Genomic DNA, 25794 nt, shown 5'->3' on the forward strand with positions numbered 1-25794 from the left:
ATACTATTCGAATATCATTTTTAATGTTAAAAAGTTAAGAGATTGATTAAAAATATATTATAATCTTTTCGTAATTTTACCCTTATCATATAACAAATCTTATTATCGGATCTTAACAATGAGTCGGGTGAGAGAACTTATTTTCACCTAACCTTAGAATGGGAAAATGTCATTCTCCTAAGAAGCAAATTTTATGTCTATTATTTTTTTTTTTTTTTTAATTTTTTTTTTTTTAGGGTTAATTATGTCATAAAACGTATCTTATTTCAAAAAATTAATAAATAATGCCCCAAGTAATTCAAAACGTATTAAAAGGTTATTTCAAGTAAGGCCACCCTACCTCTAAGTAAACTCCTAAAGCAGCCTATTATATTCAGCCACCTCGACACCACGGAGAAGCATCAAGTTTTACTTCTCGTAATTCTATCATTCATCTGAAATTTCATTTCTCAAGATTCAGGGGCTATACTTTGTCTTCATGCAATCTCTGATCGTCATCGGCTGATCTCTGTAAACCCTTGGTCGATCTCACTGTAAATTACCTTAAATCAATAGCGGAGCCGCATCTCTCATCGGTCCAGATCAGTCATGGCTCCTCCGGCTCAGTCCCAACGGTCAGCGTCACCGTCTCAACCTTCAGGGTAATTCCGACTCAATTAACCTGTCTAGCTTTCGCTTAATTGAGTTTAATTCATTGAATTGTGGAGATTCATGATTTTGTAGTTGATATTTTGCGATATCCAACTCAATTGAAACTTGAACTACATTACAGAACCAGTCAAGGTTTATCACTTCAAAGTGTTGATCACACTTTATGTTATTTATATTGTTATGCATTTATAGAATCAGCTAAGCTGAACCCCTAACATTGAAAAATTGAAGACATGATCTTAATTGATCAATTAGTTTTATGTTACTTGCATGTCAGTTTCAAGTCGAGGGTTTAATGATAGTTATGTTAGATTTCGTTTTGGTTGTGGTTTATTTCCTGATTGGACCCTTATGTTACAGCAAAGGTGAAGTTTCGGATTTAAAATCACAGCTCCGGCAGCTTGCTGGAAGCCGCGCTCCGGGTGTTGATGATTCGAAGCGTGAGCTTTTCAAGAAGGTGATCTCCTATATGACGATTGGTGTTGATGTTTCGTCCGTCTTTGGTGAGATGGTTATGTGTTCAGCCACATCAGACATTGTTTTGAAGAAAATGTGTTATCTCTATGTTGGGAATTATGCAAAGGTCAATCCTGATCTTGCACTTTTGACCATCAATTTTCTTCAAAGAGATTGCAAGGATGAGGACCCAATAATTCGCGGGCTTGCATTGAGGAGCTTGTGTTCACTGCGAGTGACGAATCTAGTGGAGTATTTGGTGGGTCCTCTGGGATCAGGGTTGAAGGACAATAATAGTTATGTTAGGATGGTGGCGGTCATGGGGGTTCTAAAATTGTATCATATATCTGCTTCAACATGTATTGATGCAGACTTTCCACTGACATTAAAGCATTTGATGCTTAATGATCCTGATACTCAGGTGAGGCTATTTGATTTCTTTATGTGATAAGCTGATGCTTGGCTTAGTGATATGGTTCAATTTAGTAGCGCCAATATACATTTCATTTTACAGATAATGGTTGAATCAAATGTATGTTGTTGTTTGATGTTAACATTAAAGAATTAAAGAAATAAAAAACCTAAACTCTTAATTTTCTTCTTTCTACGAGGTTGAAAAAAATAAAATAAAATTCATAAACAAAATGCTACAATGGCTGAAAGAGTAGTGCCTAGTGAGTGTGAGCTGCAAGGTTGTCTGTTTTAACTTGGTTGAGGATGGTGGTGGTGGGAGATGTGACTAAACTTGAAAGTACTTAAATAAATAATATGGGCTTCTTCTTTTTTTTTTTTTTTTTTTAATTTCAGAATTTCAGTGACAATATAACTCCACTCATATTTTTCTTTTTAATTTATAGAAACATCAAAAGGAATATATTAAGAAAACCTACAAAATTGGACTGGATGCTGGCAGAAGAAGCAAAATCTTGGAGAAAACTATCTGAGGATATTGTACTTTAAAACAGCCGTTTTCTTATCAATATGATATTACTCCCTTCGCCCTTTTAAATAGTGGTTGCAATGCTAAGAAATCAACTTGCAATGCCATGAGGTCAACTTGTACGCTGCATGGGAAATGTTTAGTATTATTAGTATTATAATACCCATTTATTGTTTCATCAGGTTGTTGCAAACTGTTTATCTGCACTACAAGAGATTTGGAGCTCGGAGGCAAGCACATCTGAGGAAGCATCGAGAGAGAGAGAAGCTCTGCTTAGCAAGCCTATTGTATACCACCTTTTGAATCGGTCTGTTTTGTAGTCTGGGCATTAAATTTTATCATTATGTTTTCTTTGGGAAGATGCTCCTTGGACTCAAATAATTTGAATAGTGATTGAATAAAATGAAACTGTTGCTAATTTGACATATCTGATTATATGATAGAGGGATCATTAATAATCTCAGTGTCATGTGAGGTCAATATTGCAATCTTTATCAATCATTTTGAGTGGGCATTGTGGAAGAACTGTTGAACAATAATCAATATTGTAAACTTCGCTGATTTACCACCATGATAGTTTGAAATTTAAGTAATTTTCCTCAAAATGCATGTGCACAAAATCATTATTATAAGGCATAAGGCATAAGATGGCTTTCTTTTCTTATTGCAGGATCAAGGAATTTAGTGAATGGGCTCAATGCCTTTTGCTCGAGTTGGTTGCTAAATATGTACCCTCAGATAGCAATGACATATTTGACATCATGAATCTCCTTGAAGATAGACTGCAACATGCAAATGGTGCTGTTGTCTTAGCAACTGTTAAAGTGTTTCTACATTTGACCTTGTCCATGACTGACGTTCATCAGCAGGTGCCTTGTTTATCGATCTTTATTATTCTTATTATTTTTCCTTTGGGTTATACATACACATACAGAGGGACACGATACAATAGTCTTGCAATTCTATTTTGAGGTTAACCTATTTTTACGCATTTTGTGCATGTTTGCTTTCTTCGTCAATGACCTTATTGCCCCTGCACTTTACATGAGTTAACTCGTAAATTGCTAGTGCCAAGAGTACTTGCAGTTCTCTTATTTGAAGCTAGCTTTCACGAAAAATGCTTTTTGATCATGTTATAGCTTGCATCAACACTCAAGAATAATAAGTGAGTGCTCTAGCTAGAAAATTTGGGTTTAATGTAGGAAGCTAGCCTTTAAAGTATCTTGGTCTTCATTTGGTTGGCAATCCTAGATGCTTGGGATTTTGGGATCCATTGGTGGAAAGGTTGAGAATGGTTAAGAAGTTGCGAAAAAGCTTTTCTTTCTTGTAAGGTAAACATACATTAATCCATTCAGTCTTATCTAACTTACCTTGTACATTTCCACAATTCCTGGTAAAATAGCTAATAGGATTAAAACAATGATGTGGATTTCTTGTGGGAAGCTTTTGGCCAGAACAACAGTTGTCATCTAATTAAATGGGGGATGGTTACTATATCTCGTGATAGAGGAGGCTTGGGATTGGTAATGTTGAAAAAACAAATCAAGCATTTTTAGGTAAATGGCTTTAGAGATTTCCTTAGAAAAAAAAAAATCTCTTTTTGGTATGCGGTTATGAAGGGCAAATATGGCCTTCATAACATTGGTTCAGATTCTAAGATGGTAGCTAATGGATCTTCTTGAAAGATCCATTTTTTATAATTGGGAGCTTAGGTCAATTTTTTGTTAGTTTTGGGTTTTTTTTATACACTATATTTATCTTTTCCTTGTTTTCTCAAGTTTGTCCTTCTTTGGTACATTGTTTGTTCACTTTCATATAGCTGTTTTGAACTTCCAAAACTTTCAAAGTTTCTTTAGAAACATTAAAAAAAGTTTTTTTTTTTTTTTTTTAAACTGGATTTCCTTCCTCAATTTAGCCATTAGCATGACAAATTTGTTATCTAGTTTATAATTTATTATATGATTTTGAGTCTAATGCGAGGCTTGAAATTAACTTTCCACAATACCTGCTATGTGTTATTTTCCATTGATTTAGTCATTTTGAATCACTCCCAAATATATTTAAGTGGCTAGCATTTAACTTCTCTAAGTATTTCATGTTCAGGTATATGAAAGGATCAAAGCTCCTTTGCTAACCTTAGTAAGTTCAGGAAGTCCTGAGCAGTCTTATGCAGTTTTAAGTCACCTGCACCTTTTGGTGATGCGTGCACCATTTATTTTTGCCTCAGACTACAAACACTTCTACTGCCAGTACAATGAACCATCTTATGTAAAAAAGTTGAAGCTTGAAATGTTGACTGCAGTGGCAAATGAGAGCAACACATACGAAATTGGTAAGCAAACAGTTCATTTTTAATCTTTCTTCCCCTCAGAAAAATTGCATTATTTTCTTTTGCATATGATATTAGCCTTTTCTTGTGACAATTTCAGTTACGGAATTATGTGAATATGCTGCAAATGTTGATATCACCATTGCAAGAGAGTCAATCCGGGCTGTGGGGAAAATAGCCCTGCAACAGTATGATGTGAATGCAATTGTTGATAGGCTTCTTCAGTTTCTAGAGATGGAAAAGGACTACGTGACTGCTGAAGCTCTGGTAAATATTTATATTTGTGCCTAGGGATCAATCTGTACATCCAAGTGTATGGTCATGTTTTTCTACATATAGAATTAGCATTGACTTATCTAGTGTCCACCAGATTGATTCAAGTTTGGAGTTATTCCCTGCAGGTCCTTGTAAAAGATTTACTTAGGAAGTACCCACAGTGGAGTCATGATTGCATTGCAGTTGTTGGGAGTATTAGCACTCAAAATGTTCAGGAACCAAAGGCCAAGGCAGCTCTTATATGGATGTTGGGAGAATATTCTCAGGATATGCATGATGCTCCTTATATTTTAGAAAGTTTAATTGAAAATTGGGATGAAGAGCATTCTGCTGAGGTAAGTACCTACCTCTTTTGTAATAGTGTCATCATGCAATTCCCTTGGTTAGTTGATTGTTTTACCTTTATGTACATTTATCTGGTTGGTAAATCTGAGGTTCTCTGGTCTCTTCTTCAGGGGGTTATGGTTTTATCATGAAAATTAGCTCATACAAAAGTAAAATAGGGCAATTTGATATCCTGGTTATAGTAAGTCTACATGCTGAGCGATGTTCGTTCTTGCATTTCAAACCCATTATTTTGCTCATCCTGCTGAATAAATTATTTTTCAGTAATGACATTTCATTTTCAGGTGTTGCCAAAACTATTTACTTTTGTTCCCAGGAATCTCAAAGTCGTTTCTGTTTGTCATACTCGTATATTTAAGTCTTCTATATGTTTTAGTAATTAAGAAGGTACATATATGTTTGAAACAAACTTGATAACATTTAGAAGTTTAGCATATATGCATGATCTTGGATACATTTTTTGTTAAAGAGTTTACATTTCATTCATTTGGTTATTGGTCTTGCATCTGTAGGCGCTGCTGCACCTGCTTCTTTTTATTGCACCTATCATTTCAAAGGGCAGTTTGAATAGCCTATCTCTCACATTTGGTGACTTGGAAACATTCTCCTGTCTTTCACATTGTGGCCTCTTGTATCAAATTCCACTGATCTGCTTGAATCAATTATGTTATTTTAGGACGGAGTTTAATTTTGGTTCTTAATTAAATTAATGTAGAATCAGCGGTATTGGTTAATATATACTGTGTTTGGACAGGTTCGTTTACAACTTCTTACTGCAGTTATGAAATGTTTCTTCAAGAGACCACCTGAGACTCAGAATGCCTTGGGAGCTGCATTGGCTGCCGGGCTGGCTGATTTTCACCAGGTGGGATTTCACAATGTGTAATTTTGTGTCCTTTTCTCTGACTCGGTGTAGATAAACTGCACAAGTTGTTGTAATAATTTGTGCGAGAATGTTTGTGGACTGCAGGATGTTCATGATAGAGCCTTATTCTACTATAGGCTCTTGCAATACAATGTATCTGTAGCAGAAAATGTTGTGAACCCTCCAAAGCAAGCTGTTTCAGTCTTTGCTGATACTCAGAGCAGTGAAATCAAAGATCGGATATTTGATGAATTTAACAGTTTATCTGTTGTGTATCAGAAGGTAACTACAATTATTTATCTCATTGATGATTTTGGATTGAGATATATAACTTAAAAGATTATTGTGAGAGCATGAGTTATCTTTTAAGTGGTTTCATGAATTTTCCTCTCTGAAATGGGTGGTTTAGTATCCATATATTTGATGATGGATGTATTTGGCCTGTCTAGAATAGATCAAATTCTTTGGTGGTGGGATTCATATTTACTGATACTGACAAATACTTGCAGCCTTCTTACATGTTCACAGACAAGGAACATCGTGGTCCATTTGAGTTTTCAGATGAGCTTGGAAATGTATCTATTGGGGCAGAATCTGCAGATAACGTTGTTCCANATGTTCAGGAACCAAAGGCCAAGGCAGCTCTTATATGGATGTTGGGAGAATATTCTCAGGATATGCATGATGCTCCTTATATTTTAGAAAGTTTAATTGAAAATTGGGATGAAGAGCATTCTGCTGAGGTAAGTACCTACCTCTTTTGTAATAGTGTCATCATGCGATTCCCTTGGTTAGTTGATTGTTTCACCTTTATGTACATTTATCTGGTTGGTAAATCTGAGGTTCTCTGATCTCTTCTTCAGGGGGTTATGGTTTTATCATGAAAATTAGCTCATACAAAAGTAGAATAGGGCAATTTGATATCCTGGTTATAGGTAAGTCTACATGCTGAGCGATGTTCTTTCTTGCATTCCAAACCCATGATTTTGCTCATCCTGCTGAATAAATTATTTTTCAGTAATGACATTTCATTTTCAGGTGTTGCCAAAACTATTTACTTTTGTTCCCAGGAATCTCAAAGTCGTTTCTGTTTGTCATACTCGTATATTTAAGTCTTCTATATGTTTTAGTAATTAAGAAGGTACATATATGTTTGAAACAAACTTGATAACATTTAGAAGTTTAGCATATATGCATGATCTTGGATACATTTTTTGTTAAAGAGTTTACATTTCATTCATTTGGTTATTGGTCTTGCATCTGTAGGCGCTGCTGCACCTGCTTCTTTTTATTGCACCTATCATTTCAAAGGGCAGTTTGAATAGCCTGTCTCTCACATTTGGTGACTTGGAAACATTCTCCTGTCTTTCATATTGTGGCCTCTTGTATCAAATTCCACTGATCTGCTTGAATCAATTATTTTATTTTAGGAAGGAGTTTAATTTTGGTTCTTAATTAAATTAATGTAGAATCAGCAGTATTGGTTAATATATACTGTGTTTGGACAGGTTCGTTTACAACTTCTTACTGCAGTTATGAAATGTTTCTTCAAGAGACCACCTGAGACTCAGAATGCCTTGGGAGCTGCATTGGCTGCCGGGCTGGCTGATTTTCACCAGGTGGGATTTCACAATGTGTAATTTTGTGTCCTTTTCTCTGACTCGGTGTAGATAAACTGCACAAGTTGTTGTAATAATTTGTGCGAGAATGTTTGTGGACTGCAGGATGTTCATGATAGAGCCTTATTCTACTATAGGCTCTTGCAATACAATGTATCTGTAGCAGAAAATGTTGTGAACCCTCCAAAGCAAGCTGTTTCAGTCTTTGCTGATACTCAGAGCAGTGAAATCAAAGATCGGATATTTGATGAATTTAACAGTTTATCTGTTGTGTATCAGAAGGTAACTACAATTATTTATCTCATTGATGATTTTGGATTGAGATATATAACTTAAAAGATTATTGTGAGAGCATGAGTTATCTTTTAAGTGGTTTCATGAATTTTCCTCTCTGAAATGGGTGGTTTAGTAACCATATATTTGATGATGGATGTATTTGGCCTGTCTAGAATAGATCAAATTCTTTGGTGGTGGGATTCATATTTACTGATACTGACAAATACTTGCAGCCTTCTTACATGTTCACAGACAAGGAACATCGTGGTCCATTTGAGTTTTCAGATGAGCTTGGAAATGTATCTATTGGGGCAGAATCTGCAGATAACGTTGTTCCAGCCAACAGAGTTGAGGCAAATGACAAGGATCTGCTTTTAAGTACTTCAGAGAAGGAAGAAAGTAGGGGTCCCACTCACAATGGTTCTGCCTATAGTGCTCCTTTGTATGACAGTTCATCTGCTTCAATCTCTGCTGCAAACTCACTATCAGAATTGGCAATTTCAAACCCCACATCTGCAGGCAATGCTTCATCATCTAGCTTAGCTATTGATGATCTACTTGGTCTAGGTCTGCCAGCAACCCCAGCAGCTGCACCTTCTCCTGCTCCTGCTCCTTTACCTCCTCCATTGAAGCTTAATCCCAAAGCTGTTCTAGATCCAGGCACTTTCCAGCAAAAATGGCGCCAATTGGGGATTTCCTTTTCACAGGTTTACTTGGAGAATATGCCCTTGCAGTTTATTTTATTTTTGTTTAGATCTTTTTATTGATTATGCCTCTCAACTTTTTATATCCTTGCAATTTTTGTATGGTGGCAGCCCTCTTCCACTCAGTTTAATTTAGCCTTTGATACCATTGCAAAACCTTGACTCATTTTTGTCACCTCCGAATGATGCTCAGTTTGGCCCCACATCCTTTTTAAGAGCCATAGTCATTTACAGGAAGAAATGATAAATTCATTTAAACCTGTTCTCACTCTTTGAGTGGCAGACTGTAGCTATCCTTCCCGTTCAAAGGCAAAATCCTTAAATATGTTAAACTTCATATTGTATAGTAGGACCCCGTTACTCTGCTTCTTGCTGGTAATCGTTCTTTTGTTTAGAAAGCCTGTATAAAAGTAAGCATAGGACATACGTATATCATCTGGGCACAGTAAGACGTGAACACAATATTGCTTCTCCTCAATTTCCTGTTGTTTTCACTGTGCTATGACAACTTGTGCTTATGTGCTTCATATTTGCGAGCATTTTTATCTAATCACATTTCTGATAGATGAGATTTCTGTACCCGTTCCAGGAATTTTCCATGAGCCCTCAAGGAGTTGCAGCATTGACAACACCTCAAGCTCTCCTCAAGCACATGCAAGGCCATTCCATCCACTGCATTGCTTCAGGTGGCCAATCACCTAACTTCAAGTTCTTCTTCTTTGCACAAAAAGCAGAAGAATCATCTAATTATCTTGTGGAGTGTGTAATCAACACATCATCAGCTAAAGCACAAATAAAGATTAAGGCTGACGATCAAAGTACATCGCAGGCCTTCTCAGATATCTTCCAGTCAGCCTTGTCAAAGTTTACTGTATCATAAGCCTTCTATGTTGTCACTTCAAGGCTGAGCATAATATGGTTTCCTTCCGTTATCTTTAATGAAATTCCCTTTACACAAGAAAGGGCACAAAAAAAAAGAAAAAAAGGGAAAGGTGAATTAGAAGAAAAGGTTGAACCCTTTTTTGGGGAGCAGGAATTAGTGTATAATGTGATTTAAGTTGAGGGTTGCTATTCTTTACTTGTTCTTTTATCCTCCATGCGGAGTTTTTTCCAACTGCCGACGGTGACTGTAAGATTGCAAGAATACTGAATTCGATGTTCCGTTTGTGAAGTTAGGATTTTACGAATTTTTTTCTTCTTTAACGAAATCTTCTGGTAGAGTTTATGTACCATAACAAATTCAAATTTTTTGGATGAAAATGTGAAGTCTCAAAATCTTGTACCAGGAACTGTGTAGTGATCTGATCTTTTTGGTCATCAAAGCTTGTTTTAAAATGTCCAAGTAAATTGATCTAAATTCTTTGATTTTACAAAGTCAATAAATTCTTCCCAGGCAGGTTATGGAATTTTAAAATTAATAATTATTAAATATTTTGGAAATCATGCAAACCCAAACAAAAAGCGGCTGTTTGTGGCAAAAGAAAATCTTTCAACATTACGACAGCAATACAGCACTCATGAAAAGAGAAAAGAGATGGCATTAGTTTGCAGGGTTTTCTCAGCGGCTAGTACTTGCTGCTGTTCGTTTCCTCGTAAATTTCAACTACGTTTTTTCTGTAATAAAGTAGCGATTTCCAATCCTCTGCTCTCCAAATTGCTTCAAATACCGAACTCACAAATCAAAACTACACTTGATTCAGAAGACCCTCTTCTCCTCAACAATTCCTCCTTCTCCTGGGATATTCTCCTCACTTCCTCTCCTCAGAAAGCTCAATCAGTATTTTTAACTTTCCTACACCCTTTTTTTTTTTTGGTTTTTTCTCCTTTTGTGATATCTTAGGAGAGACTCAAATTAGTAATTAATTGTCAGCTTATTTCTTTCTGTTTTTAACTCCATTTTAATTACAAATATTAACAAAAGAGAGAATTTTACAACTTGTTTGCAGAGATAGAGATTGTATTATGGTTTAAATTGACGATTTCCTTTTTTGCGTTAATTTGAATTCTCATTTTTTTCTCTTTTTACTTTCTAGGGTAAGTGATTTTTCATAAGTGCCATATCTATCTACTCATATTTTTCCAATTTAATTGCTCAGGTTTTGGAATGGAGATTAGATAAAATGCTGAAGGAGAATAAGACATCTCGTGATTACTCTGATTTAATATCTCTTTGTGGAAAGATTCGAAATATACCACTGGCAATGCTTGTGTTTAGTTCGATGGAGCGTCGTGGAATTAAGCCCAATTCTTCAGTTTTCAATTCCCTTATATATACTTGCTTGTGCTCAGGTGATGTAGTGACATCCATTAGCTTATTTGAAACAATGATGAGCTCAGAGGACTATAAACCCAATTCCGAGACTTATGATTTTTTCATAGCGGGGTTTTCAAGCTTGGGAAATGTTGATGCAATGCACACATGGTACTCTGCTAAAAAGGCTGCTGGGTTTCCGGCTAATGTTCAAACTTATGAATCTCTCATTTCTGGTTGTGTTAAATCGAAGGATTTTGATGGTGCTGATAAATATTATGAGGAAATGATGTCGATTGGAGTTATGCCTAGCATAACCATATTGGAGTATGTTCTTGAAGGGCTTTGCAAGCGTGGAAGTTTAGGTCAAGTTAAAGAGTTCATGGAGTTTTTGTTGGATGCAGGGTGGAAAATTAATGAGAATATGGCTGAAAAGCTTGTGAAATTTTATTGTGAACCTGGGAAAGTGGATGAAATGGAGGAGCTACTTGCAACTTTAATAAAGTACAATCAAGATCCTCAAGTTTTGTTACAGGTGCATTGTGGGATTATAAGGATTTATGCCTTGTCAGACAGACTGGATGATGTAGAATATTCTGTGGGGAGGATGGGGAAACAAGGGTTATCATTTAAATGTCCAGACGATGTTGAGAAGGTGATCTGTTCATACTTCAGGTGTGAAGAATACGATAGGCTAGAGCTGTTTTTGGACCATATTAAGAGTTCTTACAAACTCACAAGATCAAATTATGATTTTCTGATTGCTGGATATCGGAGAGCTGGCTTATCTGAGAAAGTAGATTTGGTGATAAAGGATATGAAATTGGCTGGAATTTTATAGTTATCTTGAATGGAGTGTAACTGTAACCAAGTTTGCTCTAATCTCAGTAGTCCTTGTTATCTTAATATCACAACATTGGCCAAATGTATATCAAAGCTTCTATTGGAATGAAACTTTGAAAAGATTGAGATTGTTTTGTGGTAAGTGATTGTGTATATTTAAAGCGAATAAGGATATGTTTTGATAGCACAAGGTGCATGGGAACCCTTCAGGAAGATAGAAGATAATCTTGCCATCTGCTAGTAGCAGAAGCTTCTTTATATATAAAGCTTATTATACACAAGAAAAGGTGGAAGATTATTGAAATGTGTTTCTTCGCTAACAAAACCAGGTTTGTATATTTAATTTATACACATTCTGAAGGGGAAAATAAAATTGCCTTGGATTCATCTCAAGTCAAGAGAAGTAGTCAATGATCTTTGTTTTAAATTTGTATTTCATCTTCTTTCGAATTTGTATTTGGTTTTTGAATCTCTGATCTCTTATCTTTTACCCTTGTATATAAACCTGTGATGTTGAATAAAAATACAAGCAGTCAAATTCCTTCTTCCTGCGCATTCTTGCTTCTATTAGATGGTGTTAGAACATTCTTTCTCGCTGCTCAGTTCTGCCAATTTTTTTATTCATTTTCCAGTTTCAACTTGTCATAACCAGCAAACACACCAGCAAAAATTAGCACTTGTATACAGCAACTTCAACCCGACCCCACTTGTCCACAGCAAGCCTCGTCAACCCTCTCAATAATCTTTTCTCTCCTTTTTTACTTCTTGATCCTCATAAAGTCTGCTTGTTTTTCTGATATTATTTTTTTTTTTTTTGTCGTTCTCGTTAGTGTGTTCAATGATCTTCGCTTTTTAGCTTCATTGTTTCTTCATCCCTATTTTTGTTCTTTCAAGGTTGTATATCTATCATTGTCAACAGCAAGCCTCATCAATTCTTTAAAGCCCATTATTATTATTATTTTTATTGTTGTTACTGTCACCTCTCCGGACACTACCAAAATGGCCACAAACACCAATGACCCCAACAACATGTTAAATACCATCAATATCTCTGCCCAAGCACCACTCAAACTCACCGGCACAAACAACTACGTTCCATGGGCACTACTGTAACATATTGATTTCTATCATATTCAGAAATCAATATGTTACAGTGTTGAAGTCCGTCAGGTAAGATTCTTATCAATTCAAAGTTGAAGAAAAAAAGAAAAGGAAGTCCATAGTGTAACAACTGCTAAGAATCCAACTGCCTGTAATCAGTAAGGCAGAAAACTGGTATCGTGTCTTGACCTTTAGATCATCATATGATGCAAACCACACACCACTATTTAATCAGCACTTGTTGACTTTGATAAAAGTGCATCAACAGTCGTTTCATTTCTCGACCATCGCCATGTGCTTTTAACTAAACTCTACTTTGATTGTGAATGGGAGCGAACCCACCCTCTATGACTAGTATTGACTACTGAGTATTGCCAGACTGACAAACAAACCAAAGATTTCTCTAATTCCCACTCTCATGGTCGGACCCACTACTACTCAGAAGATGACAAGGGGCTCGATGGTCCGTGAATCTCGCTTATTTTGTTTTGTTTGTGTTGGAAGTTTACAGTTTGTAATGGAAAGTAACCAGTAAGAAAAGAGTGTTGTTTGGTAGTTGAGAAAGTTTTGTTCACGGGAAAAGAATTAACTCAAGACTCAATGTCATACAAACATTTGTTTGTTTATTATATGGTTAGTAATATAATATTACCGAAATTCAACTGCAACATTCGCTTTATTCATATGGCTACAAAAGTTTCCACGACAAAAACCTTCAGCAACAGCGATGAATTCCACAATGAATATGGGCAGTTATGAACTGGTGTTTTGCTTTTGCATGTGCTTTCTATGTCCTTTTTTACTCTCAATTTAATGTCAATTCTTAAAATCCAAGATTAAGAACAAGTTTAAACATGTCTTTATCACCCTCACGGTCACCAGCTCCGGCGACCACCACTTTGCCTTTGTTGCCACCGTCACCACCACCTGTAATTAATAATGTAAGTCCTCCTCCTCCACCATTTATTACACCACTACCAGCTCCTATTTCTTTGCCATCGTCTCCTCCAACTCCATTATTGTTAACACCACCAGTCCCTACGCCTCCAGCTCCATTATTGTTACCACCACCAGTCCCTCCGCCTCCAGCTCCATTATTGTTACCACCACCAGTCCCTCCGCCTCAGGTTTCTTCTCCACCGCCCACTGCCACGTCAGCACCACCTGTAACCTCTCCATCTCCACCTCTTCCGGTTGAAGCTCCTCCACCTCTACACAATGCAATACCACCTGCTCCTCACGTGATCATTTCTCCATCACCTACACTCGAGTCTCCACCAGCAGCACCAGCAGCACCACCAAAGCCTCTAACTCCTCCACAACTTCCAATAACACCATTAGTCCCATCAACTTCTCCTCCACCATCTCCACCATCTCCATCTCTACAATCTCCATTGCTTCCTGCAATTTCACAAACACCACCAACAGTTTCTCCGCTACCTCTGGAAACTTCTCCACCTCCTCAGGCAACGCCATCTTCAACTATTTTGCCGCCGCCTCCTTGGCCTACTGACTCACCACCTACATTAGTGTCTCCATCACCTCTCCCTTCTTCTTTGATCACCATTCCCAAAACTCCATTCTTTGGTGCATCTCCACCACCGCCATTGCCTTTAGTAACTCAAAGTTCAACCAACACACAACATTTTCATGTGTCAATAGGGATTTTACTTGCATGTGTGGGCGGTGGAATCATTTTACTACTTGTGCTTGGCCTTTTTTGTTTTTGCTATGAAGATAAGAGGAGGAAGGAGCGTAGGCCTGTGCAAGATTATTCTAAACCGTCGAACTTGGCACCAAAAGGTAACGAATGAATTCATATCATACTCAAGCATGTTTATTGTTTGATAATCTTCTTTTATTCTGCAATTTTTCCTTTCTATTGATTGGATTTGATCGTACAATTTAATGTTATTTTGTGTTGTGAACTTGTGATATAATTGGCATTTGTAGGACCATGTAATGAGGTCAATTTGAATTGATCTAGCTTTCTTTTACATCAATAAAATCCAATCGTAAATTCTCATGTTTGCTTAGAGAAAATTAAACCCATCGTGCTGATACAATTTCTGGTTTTTGTTGGAGTTGCAGAAGGTGTTTTTCTATCCAAACCTTCACAGGAAAATGTTCCACCACCAGGAGACCACGTCATCACGGTGCTACCAAAGCACTTAGCCCCACTGCCTTCGGTAGGAAGTTATGGTTCCAGTGGCTCAGGGTCTGTGGATCTGAATACACCTCAAGCCTCTGGTGCTGCCCTAAGTTTTGCAAGAGGCAGTTTCACATATGATGAGTTGGTGGTGGCTACCAATGGCTTCTCTGAGGCCAACCTTCTTGGAGAAGGTGGTTTCGGATACGTTCACAGAGGTGTTCTTCGTAGTGGGAAAGAAGTTGCAGTTAAGCAGCTAAAGAGTGGAAGCCATCAGGGGGAGCAAGAATTTCAAGCTGAGGTTGAGACAATTAGCAGAATCCATCACAAACATCTTGTTTCATTAGTTGGATACTGCATTACCGGAGCTGAGAGATTGCTTGTTTATGAGTTTGTCCCCAACAACACATTGGAATTTCACTTACATGGTTAGCCTTCTGTTTGAGGTTCCTATTTCTACTTTTCTTTTTTGTTACAGTTATTGTACCGCACACTCAAAAGTATATTTCCCGAGGTCAAAATATGGAAGATGATTCCTCTGCTCTGGTATATTAATGTAAAGAGGATTATTGAAAGTAATTCCTAGGCGAGAATTTATGCACTGAAGATCTGTCCTAGATAGTGAAAATTATGCTTAGGATATGAGCATATGGAATGAATCATCAAATGTAATGCAGGAACAGGACAGCCAATTATGGATTGGGAAACAAGACTCAGAATTGCCATAGGGTCTGCAAAAGGATTGGCTTATCTTCATGAGGACTGTAAGTTACAATTGATAATTTTATATCTAATATTATGTTCATCTACCGGCATTTCACTGCTTGAATCCACTTTCCTTGTCTAATTTGTGGATATTGCATTGCTAGGCAACGGCAAAAATCTACTGCATAAAAGACCACTCTTATAATCTCTTTCTTGTATAAAGAGCTACTTAGCATACCTTCTGCCTCTGAGTTTCTGCATGAGAATTTTCTAGATCTAATTTAAAAAGTGTCTGACTGCAGGTAATCCTACAATCATTCATCGTGATATCAAGGCATCAAATATTCTTCTTGATTCTAGATTCGAAGCAAAGGTAGGAGTCTTACAATTTATTTCTAAGCTTTATGATTCCAGTCTAAATTTCAAATTTTGATATGAATTCAATTTGTGGGTACGTATTTTACTATCTGTATATTTGATTATATGGGCTTATCTATTGAGAATTTCAAGTTGCTTTCATCTACCTAGGAAAGAAAAGGAAGATCCTGGAATCTTGTTTGTAATATTTGTTTCCTGTAGTTGAAATTTGTAGGCCTATCTTCAATATTTCAAACTTGATCGATATTGATACGTCTCCTTGACCATCAAGATATATGTAATTGCTAATGAATTTAAGTTTTATAATTAGGTTTCTGACTTCGGACTTGCCAAAATGTTATCTGATACCAATACTCATGTCTCCACACGAGTGATAGGAACTTTTGGGTAAGTTGACTTCCTTACCTCTCTTCTCCTCAAGGAAATTTCCTTATGATTTTTCACTTCTTAATGGACATCGAGGTACTGTATGTTGCTGTGTTAGCTTGGTCATCCTGCTGGAATGTCCAACTGCATTTGGAATTGGAATCCATTTGGTTTTGACTTGCTAGACCAAATATATAAGTCTAATTTCTACCGGATATCTTGAATTACTTTTAGCAATCAATCCATCTGATATAAAATCTTGTACATCACTTTGCTGATCACAATTCATGCTCATGTGTTCTCATATCTGTCGACAGACATGATTATATATTTCATTTCTTTCTCAACATACTTGCTCACTTTGTACAGATACTTGGCTCCAGAGTATGCATCAAGCGGTAAACTAACAGATAAATCAGATGTATATTCCTATGGGGTCGTGCTTCTAGAGCTTATAACTGGACGCCCACCTATCACTACAATAAATCCCTATTTGAATGAAAGCTTGGTTGATTGGGTAAGTTGGGTGTTTCTTTGCACCATTGCCATTCAATCCCTCTTGCAACTAATTATTTTGTTTTATGTGAAACCTGAGACCCTTTCCCCCCTCTGGCTAGACATCCTAGTACGCACCATTATCTTTAAACACGAATTATCTTAGTTGCATTACTTAAGACTGTTTTAACTGATACAATATTGCCATTACAGGCGAGGCCACTGCTAAATAAAGCTCTAGAGGATGGCAATTTTGATGCTCTTGTTGATCCAAAATTGGAAAAGAAATACAAATACAATGAGATGGAAAACATGGTTGCATGTGCTGCAGCTTGTGTGCGCCATTCGGCATGGCTTCGACCTAGAATGAGCCAGGTAACTAACTCAATAACTTTTCTTCTCTCAAAATAATAATTGTTGGGGCAATCCTAGAACTCCAAACTCCACTAACCTTTGTTCAAGTCACCTCTTCTAATAAGTTTTGTTCGCATTTATCCCTTTCTCCTTAACAAAAAGTTACAAAACTTGCAAACAAGCAGGTAATTCGCGCTTTGGAAGGAGATGTTTCTTTCACAAAAATTGACGAAGCGATCAGGCTACGAGACAGCACAATTTACAGTTGTTCAGGAAGTTCAAACTATGACTCCCACCAATATAGGGAGGAAATGAAGAAATTCAACATGAGTTTGCGGAAGGAATGTGGCATCAATGGATACAGTGAAAGCACTAGTGAGTATGGTCTAAACCCGTCTGGCTCCAGTGGCTATTCCAGCAGACAAACTGATATATAAAAGAAGCTAAGATAGAGATCCGATGTATCAAAACTTTTGATCACTAATTGATGTAGATTATTGTTTCTTGAGTGAAAATTCTAACTTGATTTTCATTTGCTTTATTAATTTGTACATTGGTTTTATGTATAAGCTATAAAGCATATTAATTTGGCAAATAATTTTTTCCAATATGAGCTTCTGAATGCAATTCAAATTCTTCCCAACATTTTCTCTTGTGTCGAGACAAACATACGGGTTTCTGGATAAGGCTGCTCTCATTTGAGAATTATCTATAGTAAAACAGTAAAGGAGAATTTAACATGATCTTTCAAGTTTGAGTCTTTTTTATGATGAAAGAGGAAGAAAATGATCTAATATGGTCTTTCAAGTTCGAGTTGCCACGACCCTTAATAAAGATAATCACTACACTATTATCCGTTCAATAATTCTAAGGTTCTAGGGGATTAGTTAACTTTGATGATTAGAAAAAATAACTTAATTTAGTGGGGTCACAAATTATAATGTCCTGCATGGAAAAAAAAAAAAAAAAACAAAACAAAAAAATCAGAACTTTACAACAACAATAATAAAATTAAACATTATGAAAAAAGTCAGAACTTCTAGGGTTCATGAGTAATTAGCTCATAAATCAGGGGTGCTTATATTTAAAAATGATAATAATAAATAAATAAACAGGGAGCAAATCAGCAAAATTTAGTACAATTTTCAGCCTCACTTTGTGGCTTTCTTATCTGCTTTTCTTTGTCTTTCTTGTGTTAGCATTTAGCAATATTTGTGGATAATATTTTTTTATTGGATATTACGGGATTCCATGCGCTATATGCCTGTACTATTTCTTTACGCATCTCCCACTCTCTCGTTTGCAATCACATTCACTGTAGCCGAGAGGTACAACACTGTTACTAACATAGTTTTAAAATCCTTCTTCATGGCTTCAGCTAATCTTTTATTTCAAGTTCTTGTTCAGTATTTCTTAAATGATCAGTGCCACTTGGTGCCCAGCAGCCTGATTTCTTATATAATTTTATTTTGATGCTTGTTTCCTTATCTGAAACGAAGGATATTAACTATTTAATGTTTAAGAGCTCTTGTTTTGCTCTTTGGTTGATTTGTCTGATTAATATTTTGGAATATAATTTGTTTGCTTCAGTAATTGGTGAAGCAATGCCCTGTCAAAATACCCAAAATGGAGGTTTTTATTAGGTTTTCAAATTGTTTGGCTTCTGTTTATTTGATTTTATGAACTGGCTTGAGTATGGGTGTCTTTTCTCTAGGAATGTGATGGTGGATAAAGTTTCAAGTTCTCGCCTTTGCTTGCACTCTGCTTAAATATCAGATTATTCACGACTTTCAAGCTGAGAAGCATAAGTTTAGACGACCATATGGGAGAATCTGTTGAAAGGAAGGCTCTTTCACGAACCAATGACAAATTTCAAACGCCACCAATTAAGGTGTGTATCAGATTTTGATCAATTAACTGTCTTAATCATGTGGGCTGAAGCTTTTTGCTGCTTTCTTTTGGACTTTGATTAGCCTGGTTGAGTTTAAGTTATCAATTTGATTGTTTTGTAGCTTGAGATATAATGTGTATGTAACGTTTTTAGGCTATGAGGATTAATCATATTTTGCAATGGCGATTTGCATCTGTTTGTTTTTCTTTCATTAATATTAACTGTGAAGATCAATCATTTATTTTTTTCGGTTTTTATAACTTCACAGGAGCATAATCCTGGTGAGAAGAATCAGCTATATTCAAATTCAAAGTCTCAAAGTCAACCTCACTGCATTTCCTGCTTGACAAAAGATAGTTGCCGAATTGTACGCTCAAGGACTAAACTGATGAACATTCTTATAGAAAGAGGAGAACCCCAGGAAGCTCAGTCCATTTTTGACAGTTTGATTGAGGGGGGACACAAACCATCTCTAATAACTTTCACAACCCTCTTGGCTGCCTTGACAATGCAGAAGCGTTTCAAGTCCATTCATTCGATTATCTCCCGTGTAGAAGAGAATGGAATGAAACCCGATTCCATATTTTTTAATGCTGTGATAAATGCCTTCTCTGAGTCTGGGAACATAGAGGAAGCCATGGAAACATTGTGGAAGATGAAGGAGAGTGGGCAGAAACCCACTACTAGCACTTATAATACATTGATCAAAGGGTATGGAATTGCTGGTAAGCCTGAAGAATCCCTAAAAGTGCTGGACCTAATGTCCAGAGAGGAAAATGTGAAACCCAATCTCAGGACTTATAATGTTCTTGTTAGAGCATGGTGTAAAAAGAAGAACATTATGGAGGCATGGAATGTGGTGCATAGGATGGTAGCTTCTGGGATGCAACCTGATGCTGTTACTTATAACACGATAGCAACAGCTTATGCTCAGAATGGAGAAACAAATCAAGCTGATGAAATGATTGAAGAAATGCTGAACAATGGTGTGCAGCCCAATGAGCGGACCTGTGGCATCATTGTTTCTGGATATTGTAAAGAAGGTAGACTAAAGAAAGCACTAAGGTTCTTGTATAGGATGAAGCAACATGGGGTGCATCCTAATCTAGTTGTTTTTAACTCACTAATCAAAGCATTTGTAGATATTATGGATCGAGATGGGGTTGACAAGGTGAGTTTTGGCATTTGAATATCGCTTGTGTCTGCTGTCAAAAAGTATTCTGTTTTGATACTTGTCCACTTACCTAGGAATATTGTGTTTTTGTGCATCCAAAACATAATATGCAGGTTCTGGCATTGATGGAAGAACTCGAGGTAAAACCAGATGTCATAACATTTAGCACCATCATGAATGCATGGAGCACTGCTGGGTTCATGGAAAAGTGTCGGGAAATCTTTGATGACATGTTAAAGGCTGGTGTAAAACCTGACGCACATGCATACAGCATTCTTGCTAAAGGTTATGTGCGTGCTCAAGAACCAGAGAAAGCTGAAGAGCTTCTGACAACAATGATTGAATCAGGATTTCGCCCAAATGTTGTAATTTTCACAACCGTCATCAGTGGATGGTGTAGCTCTGGCAGAATGGATTCTGCCATCAAGGTCTTTGACCAAATGTGTGAACATGGGGTTTCTCCAAATTTGAAGACATTTGAAACCCTAATGTGGGGATACTGTGAAGCCAAGCAACCATGGAAAGCTGAAGAAATTCTCCAAATCATGAAAGCATTTGAGGTCCAGCCTGAGAAATCCACCATTTTGCTTCTTGCAGAAGCTTGGCGTTCCACTGGTTTGACAAAAGAGGCTAATAGAGTACTAAGCACAATAAAAAATAAGGAAAGGGTCGACCCAATGTTTACAGAGGAAGAAATACCAGTTGAAAGCTTAGAGAAATTGTATCACAAACAAGCTACAAATGCCCCATATCCTAATCTTTTGCAAATACCTAATTTAGTGACCAGTGATCAAAAAGGAACATCTTCACCTCTAAGAAAAGGTCGGATGTTTAAAGACTCTGATCTTTCATCCGAGTGCTCGTGGCTTGCTACAACATCCATGTACCTTTCTCATACTTGCAAATCCGTGGCAAGGTTGCCAATTATTTGCCGAAGACAGTACCATGGGCAGTTTGGTATGTGTGGTCAGCTTGCGCATTCATGTACAGTGTTCTTGAATTGATGGGAAGACACATTTTTTGTTTCTTTTTTTTGCACTTCATCCATATTCTCCTCCTGAAGTGAAAAAAAAAAAACAAAAAAACAAAAATCGCAACCAAATGCTGTAGATAGCAGGAGACTTCCTCATTTCATGAACTTTTATTTTCTTTTATGTGAGTAAATATGGTTTCCATGTATTTGCACGTTATCAGTAGTAGAATTCATACTTCTTTATTCTATCTGTCCTTTTTGGTGCCAGAGAGAAGCCAACTTCTCCTCTTGAAAGTTGAAAGTGTGATGGTAGAAATCCTGTGTTATCCGCTTTTAGTTAATTTCAAACATTAAAGATCCAGGTTTTCTGAATACAGGAATTCAAATCTATAACAACAACTATCTTGTAGCAAGAATTGTCAACACACATAAAGCCCTTCCCAGCTTTCTCGGCTACTTAATATCAACATTCTCTTGTTTGTTCATATTGCTATATGCTTCAATCGTAAATAACTTGTAACTATGAGAAAATTTTACAATTCTGACTTATACAATTCACATGACCAACAATAAATCCAAGCCAGGAAAATATGCAATTCAATTCCCCTATACAAACACATTCGTTGCATATATAAAGTTTATATTGGTTATGGAAGTTTGTCCCTTTTTCCATGTAAATTCATTGCCTCTTGATCTCGAGGCTCAGATGGAACTCTGCTGAGAAGCCATACTAGAAACACACCAATAAGAGCCCCTGAGAGATGTGCAATGTGATTAATACTCTGCAATGCATAGCCACCGTAACTACCTGACAATCCAGCTGAAGCTTGGGCTGCCTCCATTACCTATTGAGATCAAGCCAGTTATATTGAGAATTATCACAAGCTTTAAACAATAACAATAGTAGAATCTAAGCTTCACGCAAATCTTCAGAAAAATACTGACAGACATACCAATTGCAAATTTAAAGCAAAAGAAACACAATGATGCATTTTTTAACTGGGATAAAGTCTCATGGTGATAATGTCATAAGAATTCAAACTGGCCCAATATACTTCACACGAAATATTATTTGCATCAAAAACTCATATGGTATAATTTACAGACTTTGGAAAATGCTCACCTTCTCTATAACAAATTGCCCCAATATAAGCACTTCAAGGATCTTCCTCCAGTCCCAAGACATCTACAATAAGGAAAAAGGGAAGTGAAAACTCCATGAAAATTGACTCATTCTGCGTGTAGATATCCTAGAATTTCATATACCTTTACAAGGACACTAATTGCAAATAATCCAAAAACAGCACCAGAGGCTCCAACAGAAACTGTATTTCTTGGTAAGACCAACCATGAAACAAGGTTTGCTCCGGCACCAGTAAAAATGTAAGAAAGCCACAATGCAAAGTTTCCTTCCTCCTCTTCAACAAGCTTCCCTATTTATCAAGGGACAGTCAAAATTATGTTTTCACTCATAGATGGCATCCAAGGCGTTAAACAATCAAAGCATTCCCCAACTAAAGAGCTATCAAACACTTACCAAAGATGTACAAAAAAAAGAGGTTGCTGGAAAGATGGTTCCTGAAAAAGACAAGAAGATGCTTTATTGAGACCATCATGTAATAAGCGAGTGCAATGTCTATGGATCTAATTTCAAATTATAGACATCTCGATTCTCACCAGTTAGCATGGCAAAAAGTTGAAGTCACAAATTGGTACCAAGTGGGCCTATTGTGGTAAAAGTACAAAGATTTAATACCACGGACCTAATTAAAATAGAAAATCAGGTGTTAGCATGATACAACTTGCAATTTAAAACAAGATGACTGATGATAAACGTACCCACGCTACCATCAACATAATTCTCACGTAAAAATTCCTTGGCCATTCAAGTTCTATTGATTTTCCTTAGCAAATAATTATAATAGTTTGTTCAAGTTATACATACAAATTACAAAGTACCAAACAGAGCACATACTATCAACAAAAAATATTCAATTTCTTCAATTAATGGTTCTTTCTCAAAATTATCATCATGGAATACATTTGCTACAGTTATAGATGTATAATTTAAAGATTTAGTGTTTACCTGAAATACATGATCGGCCACATATAGTCCGAGATTAATAAGTATGATCCAAAATATGCCATTGACGCGCTTATCCTGTTTCCTTGTTCCTTCTGGCTTCTCAATTTCAAGCTGCGGTATCATATCTAATACAATTATTATTACAAATGTTGCTTCAACACTTATTATTACTACTACACGCAAAAAAAAAAAGCAGGACAAAAAAATATCAAAATGGCCACCCATAACCAAAGGATGCCAAGTGTTTGTAAAAATACAAAACCATTTTTTTTTAATTTCTTAAATTATATAGTAACTGTAAATTACCTGAGCCACTACTCCTGCATACTAATCGTGAGCGCAGGATAAGGGAAGAGTGAAGAAGTGGAAGATGCTTAAGGGACAAGTTGAGTTTTGGGGGAACGGATAGAGAAGAAACTGAAGGAGATTTTTGGAAGGAAGAAGCATATGGATTAATTTGAGGAATGGAAATAGAAGCCAAAGGCATGAAATTGCATGGGTAACATGGTATCAGTAGGGATGACTGTTGAAATAACTGAAACTGCCTCATTCCGTTGTGGCTTGAAGGGGCAGAGCCAGAGCAAATACACTATAACTTTTGGCGGAGACATTAATTAAACTGAAAGTAGCTCCTCTCTCAAAGTCTCCGTGGCCGAATATGATGGGCTTCGCACACTCAATGCTCCGAGCAGCCCATAATGATTAAAGCTGTCAAAAAATTTAAAAGCCCATAAAATAATGTTGGTCGCCACTCAATGCCCATGATTTTGATTATTGTATAGGAGGTTGACTTGCAGCTACAAACTTTTTTTCTTTTTTTTTTTTTATAACCAGGGCGTCCGAGCCTGTATGTGCGTACTTCAACTAATTTTCGGGTCCATTGAATATAGTTACAAACTTATTATAATTAAAGATGAATATGTGATCATTAAAAAATAATGTTAGACCAAGTTGGATGGCTGTATAATAAAAATGTATTTCATATCTGCACATGTAGCACCAAATTTTGTCAATAATTTAACGCACTAGATCTCACTGAAAGAAGCTATATATATATATATAATGTTTCTGTCATTTGATGTTGTCACTTTGTATTATTGCATAAACGAAGGGATAGATCATATAGTCCACAAATGTTTCATAAAAAAAAAAAAAAAAATTAAAAAAAAAAATTAGAATCTATGTAACCTTGACCTTGAGTTTCGAGGTTCAAACCTTGGGGTCACAATGATATTGTGGTTTATCTGATCTTTTGACTTGTAAGGTATTTAATAAACCTTGATAATTAGTTGAAATACATACAAACTTGCAATAATATCCTGATTATCCAAAAAAAAAAAAAAAAATTAATGAATATATATAGCCTCTTAATAATGGCTAGGTGCATGATTTGTAAGAGGACACTTGTTTAAATATAGTCAAAAAGCAAGTGCTTTTTGAGAGCTTTTAACTTTTTACTTTCCCATTAACACAAATTAGGAGCCCACCCCACAAAAATGATCGACAATATATATATATATATATATATAGCCTCTTAATATTGGGTAGGTGCATGATTTGTCTTTAATTTGTGGTAGGACAAGTCAAAAAGCAAGTGCTTTTTTTTAGAGCTTTTAACCTTTCCAGCAACACAAATAAGGAAAACGCACGCACAAAAATGATTGACAAAAGACAAGGAGAACAGAAGATGAAGATTCCATCATTCATCACAAATCCAAACGGTAAAACTTAAAAAGCCTTAAGGTTGAGACCATGATTATCAAATCGTGTATCGTATCGTATATTAAAAACCTAATTTTTTGAATCGTGTATCGCGTATCGTATCGTAAGATACGCCTTTTTCAAAAAATTTAATAAAATAATCAAAATTTTTTAAAAATTAATATAATCCTCAAGATTAATTAAAGAATTTTGTGGTATTATTGACTTTAAATTACGGTATTACATAATCAAAATTAATCATAAAATTCCAAGATCAATGTCAATATCTATATCTCCACTTATATTATTATTATCATATAAAATGGGCAATACATATTCCTCTTCACTTTCTCCATGCAAAATAGATAAATTTGGACAGGTTTTAGTGAATCGGGTTGGGTGACCCGGTTTCGACCCGAATTTTTTTTTGGACCTTTGGTCCAAATTAATAAAGCCGTATCGATTTATATCGATATTTTTAAGGATACGAATAGATACGTATCGTATCGTATGATACATATCAACGTATCGAATGTTTAGGATATACTCTCTGATATGTATCGTTGACGACCTATATCGAATCGTATCGTATGATACGTATCGGGTATCGTAGAATACTAACAACCATGGTTGAGACATTACAAATCTACAACATTAATGAGAACAATAATACGGTAAAACTTCCATACTCTAAATAAGAATAAATTATGCATGTAACAAGTTATAATTTTTTTAATTTATGTCTTAAGAAAAGTTACCTTCATATAATAATAATTATTTATATATTACCAAAAAAAAAAAAAAAGTTATGTTACATTAAAGGTTTATGATTAAATAAAATATTTATGTTACATTAAAGGTTTACG

At 36.1% G+C, this 25794-nt stretch overlaps 5 protein-coding genes across 10 annotated transcripts; 4 read left to right on the forward strand and 1 right to left on the reverse strand.

Annotated features, from left to right (window-relative positions):
- Window positions 1-398: 398 nt before the first annotated feature.
- LOC116124436 (beta-adaptin-like protein A) lies at window positions 399-9438 on the forward strand. Of its 4 annotated transcripts, none has more exons than XM_031410160.1 (12): window positions 399-641; window positions 1012-1528; window positions 2230-2354; window positions 2718-2916; window positions 4151-4379; window positions 4477-4643; window positions 4778-4987; window positions 5752-5862; window positions 5968-6144; window positions 6372-6462; window positions 8082-8464; window positions 9051-9438. In XM_031410160.1, exons 1-12 carry the CDS (start codon window positions 589-591, stop codon window positions 9339-9341), a joined length of 2553 nt encoding a protein of 850 aa, XP_031266020.1. In that variant the 5' UTR covers window positions 399-588; the 3' UTR covers window positions 9342-9438. The 4 variants fall into 4 exon arrangements, with proteins under 4 accessions (XP_031266020.1, XP_031266023.1, XP_031266021.1 ...); XM_031410161.1 differs by lacking the exons at window positions 5752-5862; window positions 5968-6144; window positions 6372-6462 and adding exons at window positions 6495-6605; window positions 7371-7481; window positions 7587-7763 and having other exon boundaries at window positions 400-641; window positions 4778-4876; window positions 7991-8464; XM_031410162.1 differs by lacking the exons at window positions 5752-5862; window positions 5968-6144; window positions 6372-6462 and adding exons at window positions 6486-6605; window positions 7371-7481; window positions 7587-7763 and having other exon boundaries at window positions 400-641; window positions 4778-4867; window positions 7991-8464.
- A 557-nt stretch (window positions 9439-9995) lies between these two features.
- On the forward strand, window positions 9996-12223 carry LOC116124423 (pentatricopeptide repeat-containing protein At5g39710-like). Its single transcript, XM_031410141.1, has 2 exons — window positions 9996-10238; window positions 10558-12223. The coding sequence occupies exons 1-2, from the start codon at window positions 9996-9998 to the stop codon at window positions 11551-11553; spliced, it is 1239 nt and encodes a 412-aa protein (XP_031266001.1). The 3' UTR covers window positions 11554-12223.
- Window positions 12224-13510: 1287 nt separating this feature from the next.
- On the forward strand, window positions 13511-17648 carry LOC116124424 (proline-rich receptor-like protein kinase PERK15). The gene is made up of 8 exons (XM_031410142.1): window positions 13511-14459; window positions 14748-15233; window positions 15483-15569; window positions 15813-15883; window positions 16199-16275; window positions 16624-16771; window positions 16963-17124; window positions 17289-17648. The coding sequence occupies exons 1-8, from the start codon at window positions 13511-13513 to the stop codon at window positions 17538-17540; spliced, it is 2232 nt and encodes a 743-aa protein (XP_031266002.1). The 3' UTR covers window positions 17541-17648.
- A 624-nt stretch (window positions 17649-18272) lies between these two features.
- Window positions 18273-21384, forward strand: LOC116124437 (pentatricopeptide repeat-containing protein At5g25630). 3 transcript variants are annotated; one of them, XM_031410166.1, is made up of 5 exons: window positions 18331-18431; window positions 18694-18735; window positions 18818-18994; window positions 19263-20165; window positions 20282-21384. In XM_031410166.1, the coding sequence occupies exons 3-5, from the start codon at window positions 18926-18928 to the stop codon at window positions 21170-21172; spliced, it is 1863 nt and encodes a 620-aa protein (XP_031266026.1). In that variant the 5' UTR covers window positions 18331-18431; window positions 18694-18735; window positions 18818-18925; the 3' UTR covers window positions 21173-21384. The 3 variants fall into 3 exon arrangements, with proteins under 3 accessions (XP_031266025.1, XP_031266026.1, XP_031266024.1); XM_031410165.1 differs by lacking the exon at window positions 18694-18735 and having other exon boundaries at window positions 18273-18431; XM_031410164.1 differs by lacking the exon at window positions 18331-18431 and having other exon boundaries at window positions 18438-18994.
- A 106-nt stretch (window positions 21385-21490) lies between these two features.
- On the reverse strand, window positions 21491-23822 carry LOC116124439 (rhomboid-like protein 11, chloroplastic). The gene is made up of 7 exons (XM_031410167.1): window positions 23534-23822; window positions 23228-23352; window positions 22819-22904; window positions 22679-22719; window positions 22408-22574; window positions 22265-22327; window positions 21491-21986 (listed from the first exon to the last, which is right to left on the reverse strand). The coding sequence occupies exons 1-7, from the start codon at window positions 23775-23777 to the stop codon at window positions 21789-21791; spliced, it is 924 nt and encodes a 307-aa protein (XP_031266027.1). The 5' UTR covers window positions 23778-23822; the 3' UTR covers window positions 21491-21788.
- Window positions 23823-25794: the final 1972 nt, after the last annotated feature.

This window comes from Pistacia vera, unplaced genomic scaffold (genome assembly GCF_008641045.1).
Source record: "Pistacia vera cultivar Batoury unplaced genomic scaffold, PisVer_v2 Contig152, whole genome shotgun sequence".
Lineage (NCBI taxonomy): Eukaryota > Viridiplantae > Streptophyta > Magnoliopsida > Sapindales > Anacardiaceae > Pistacia > Pistacia vera.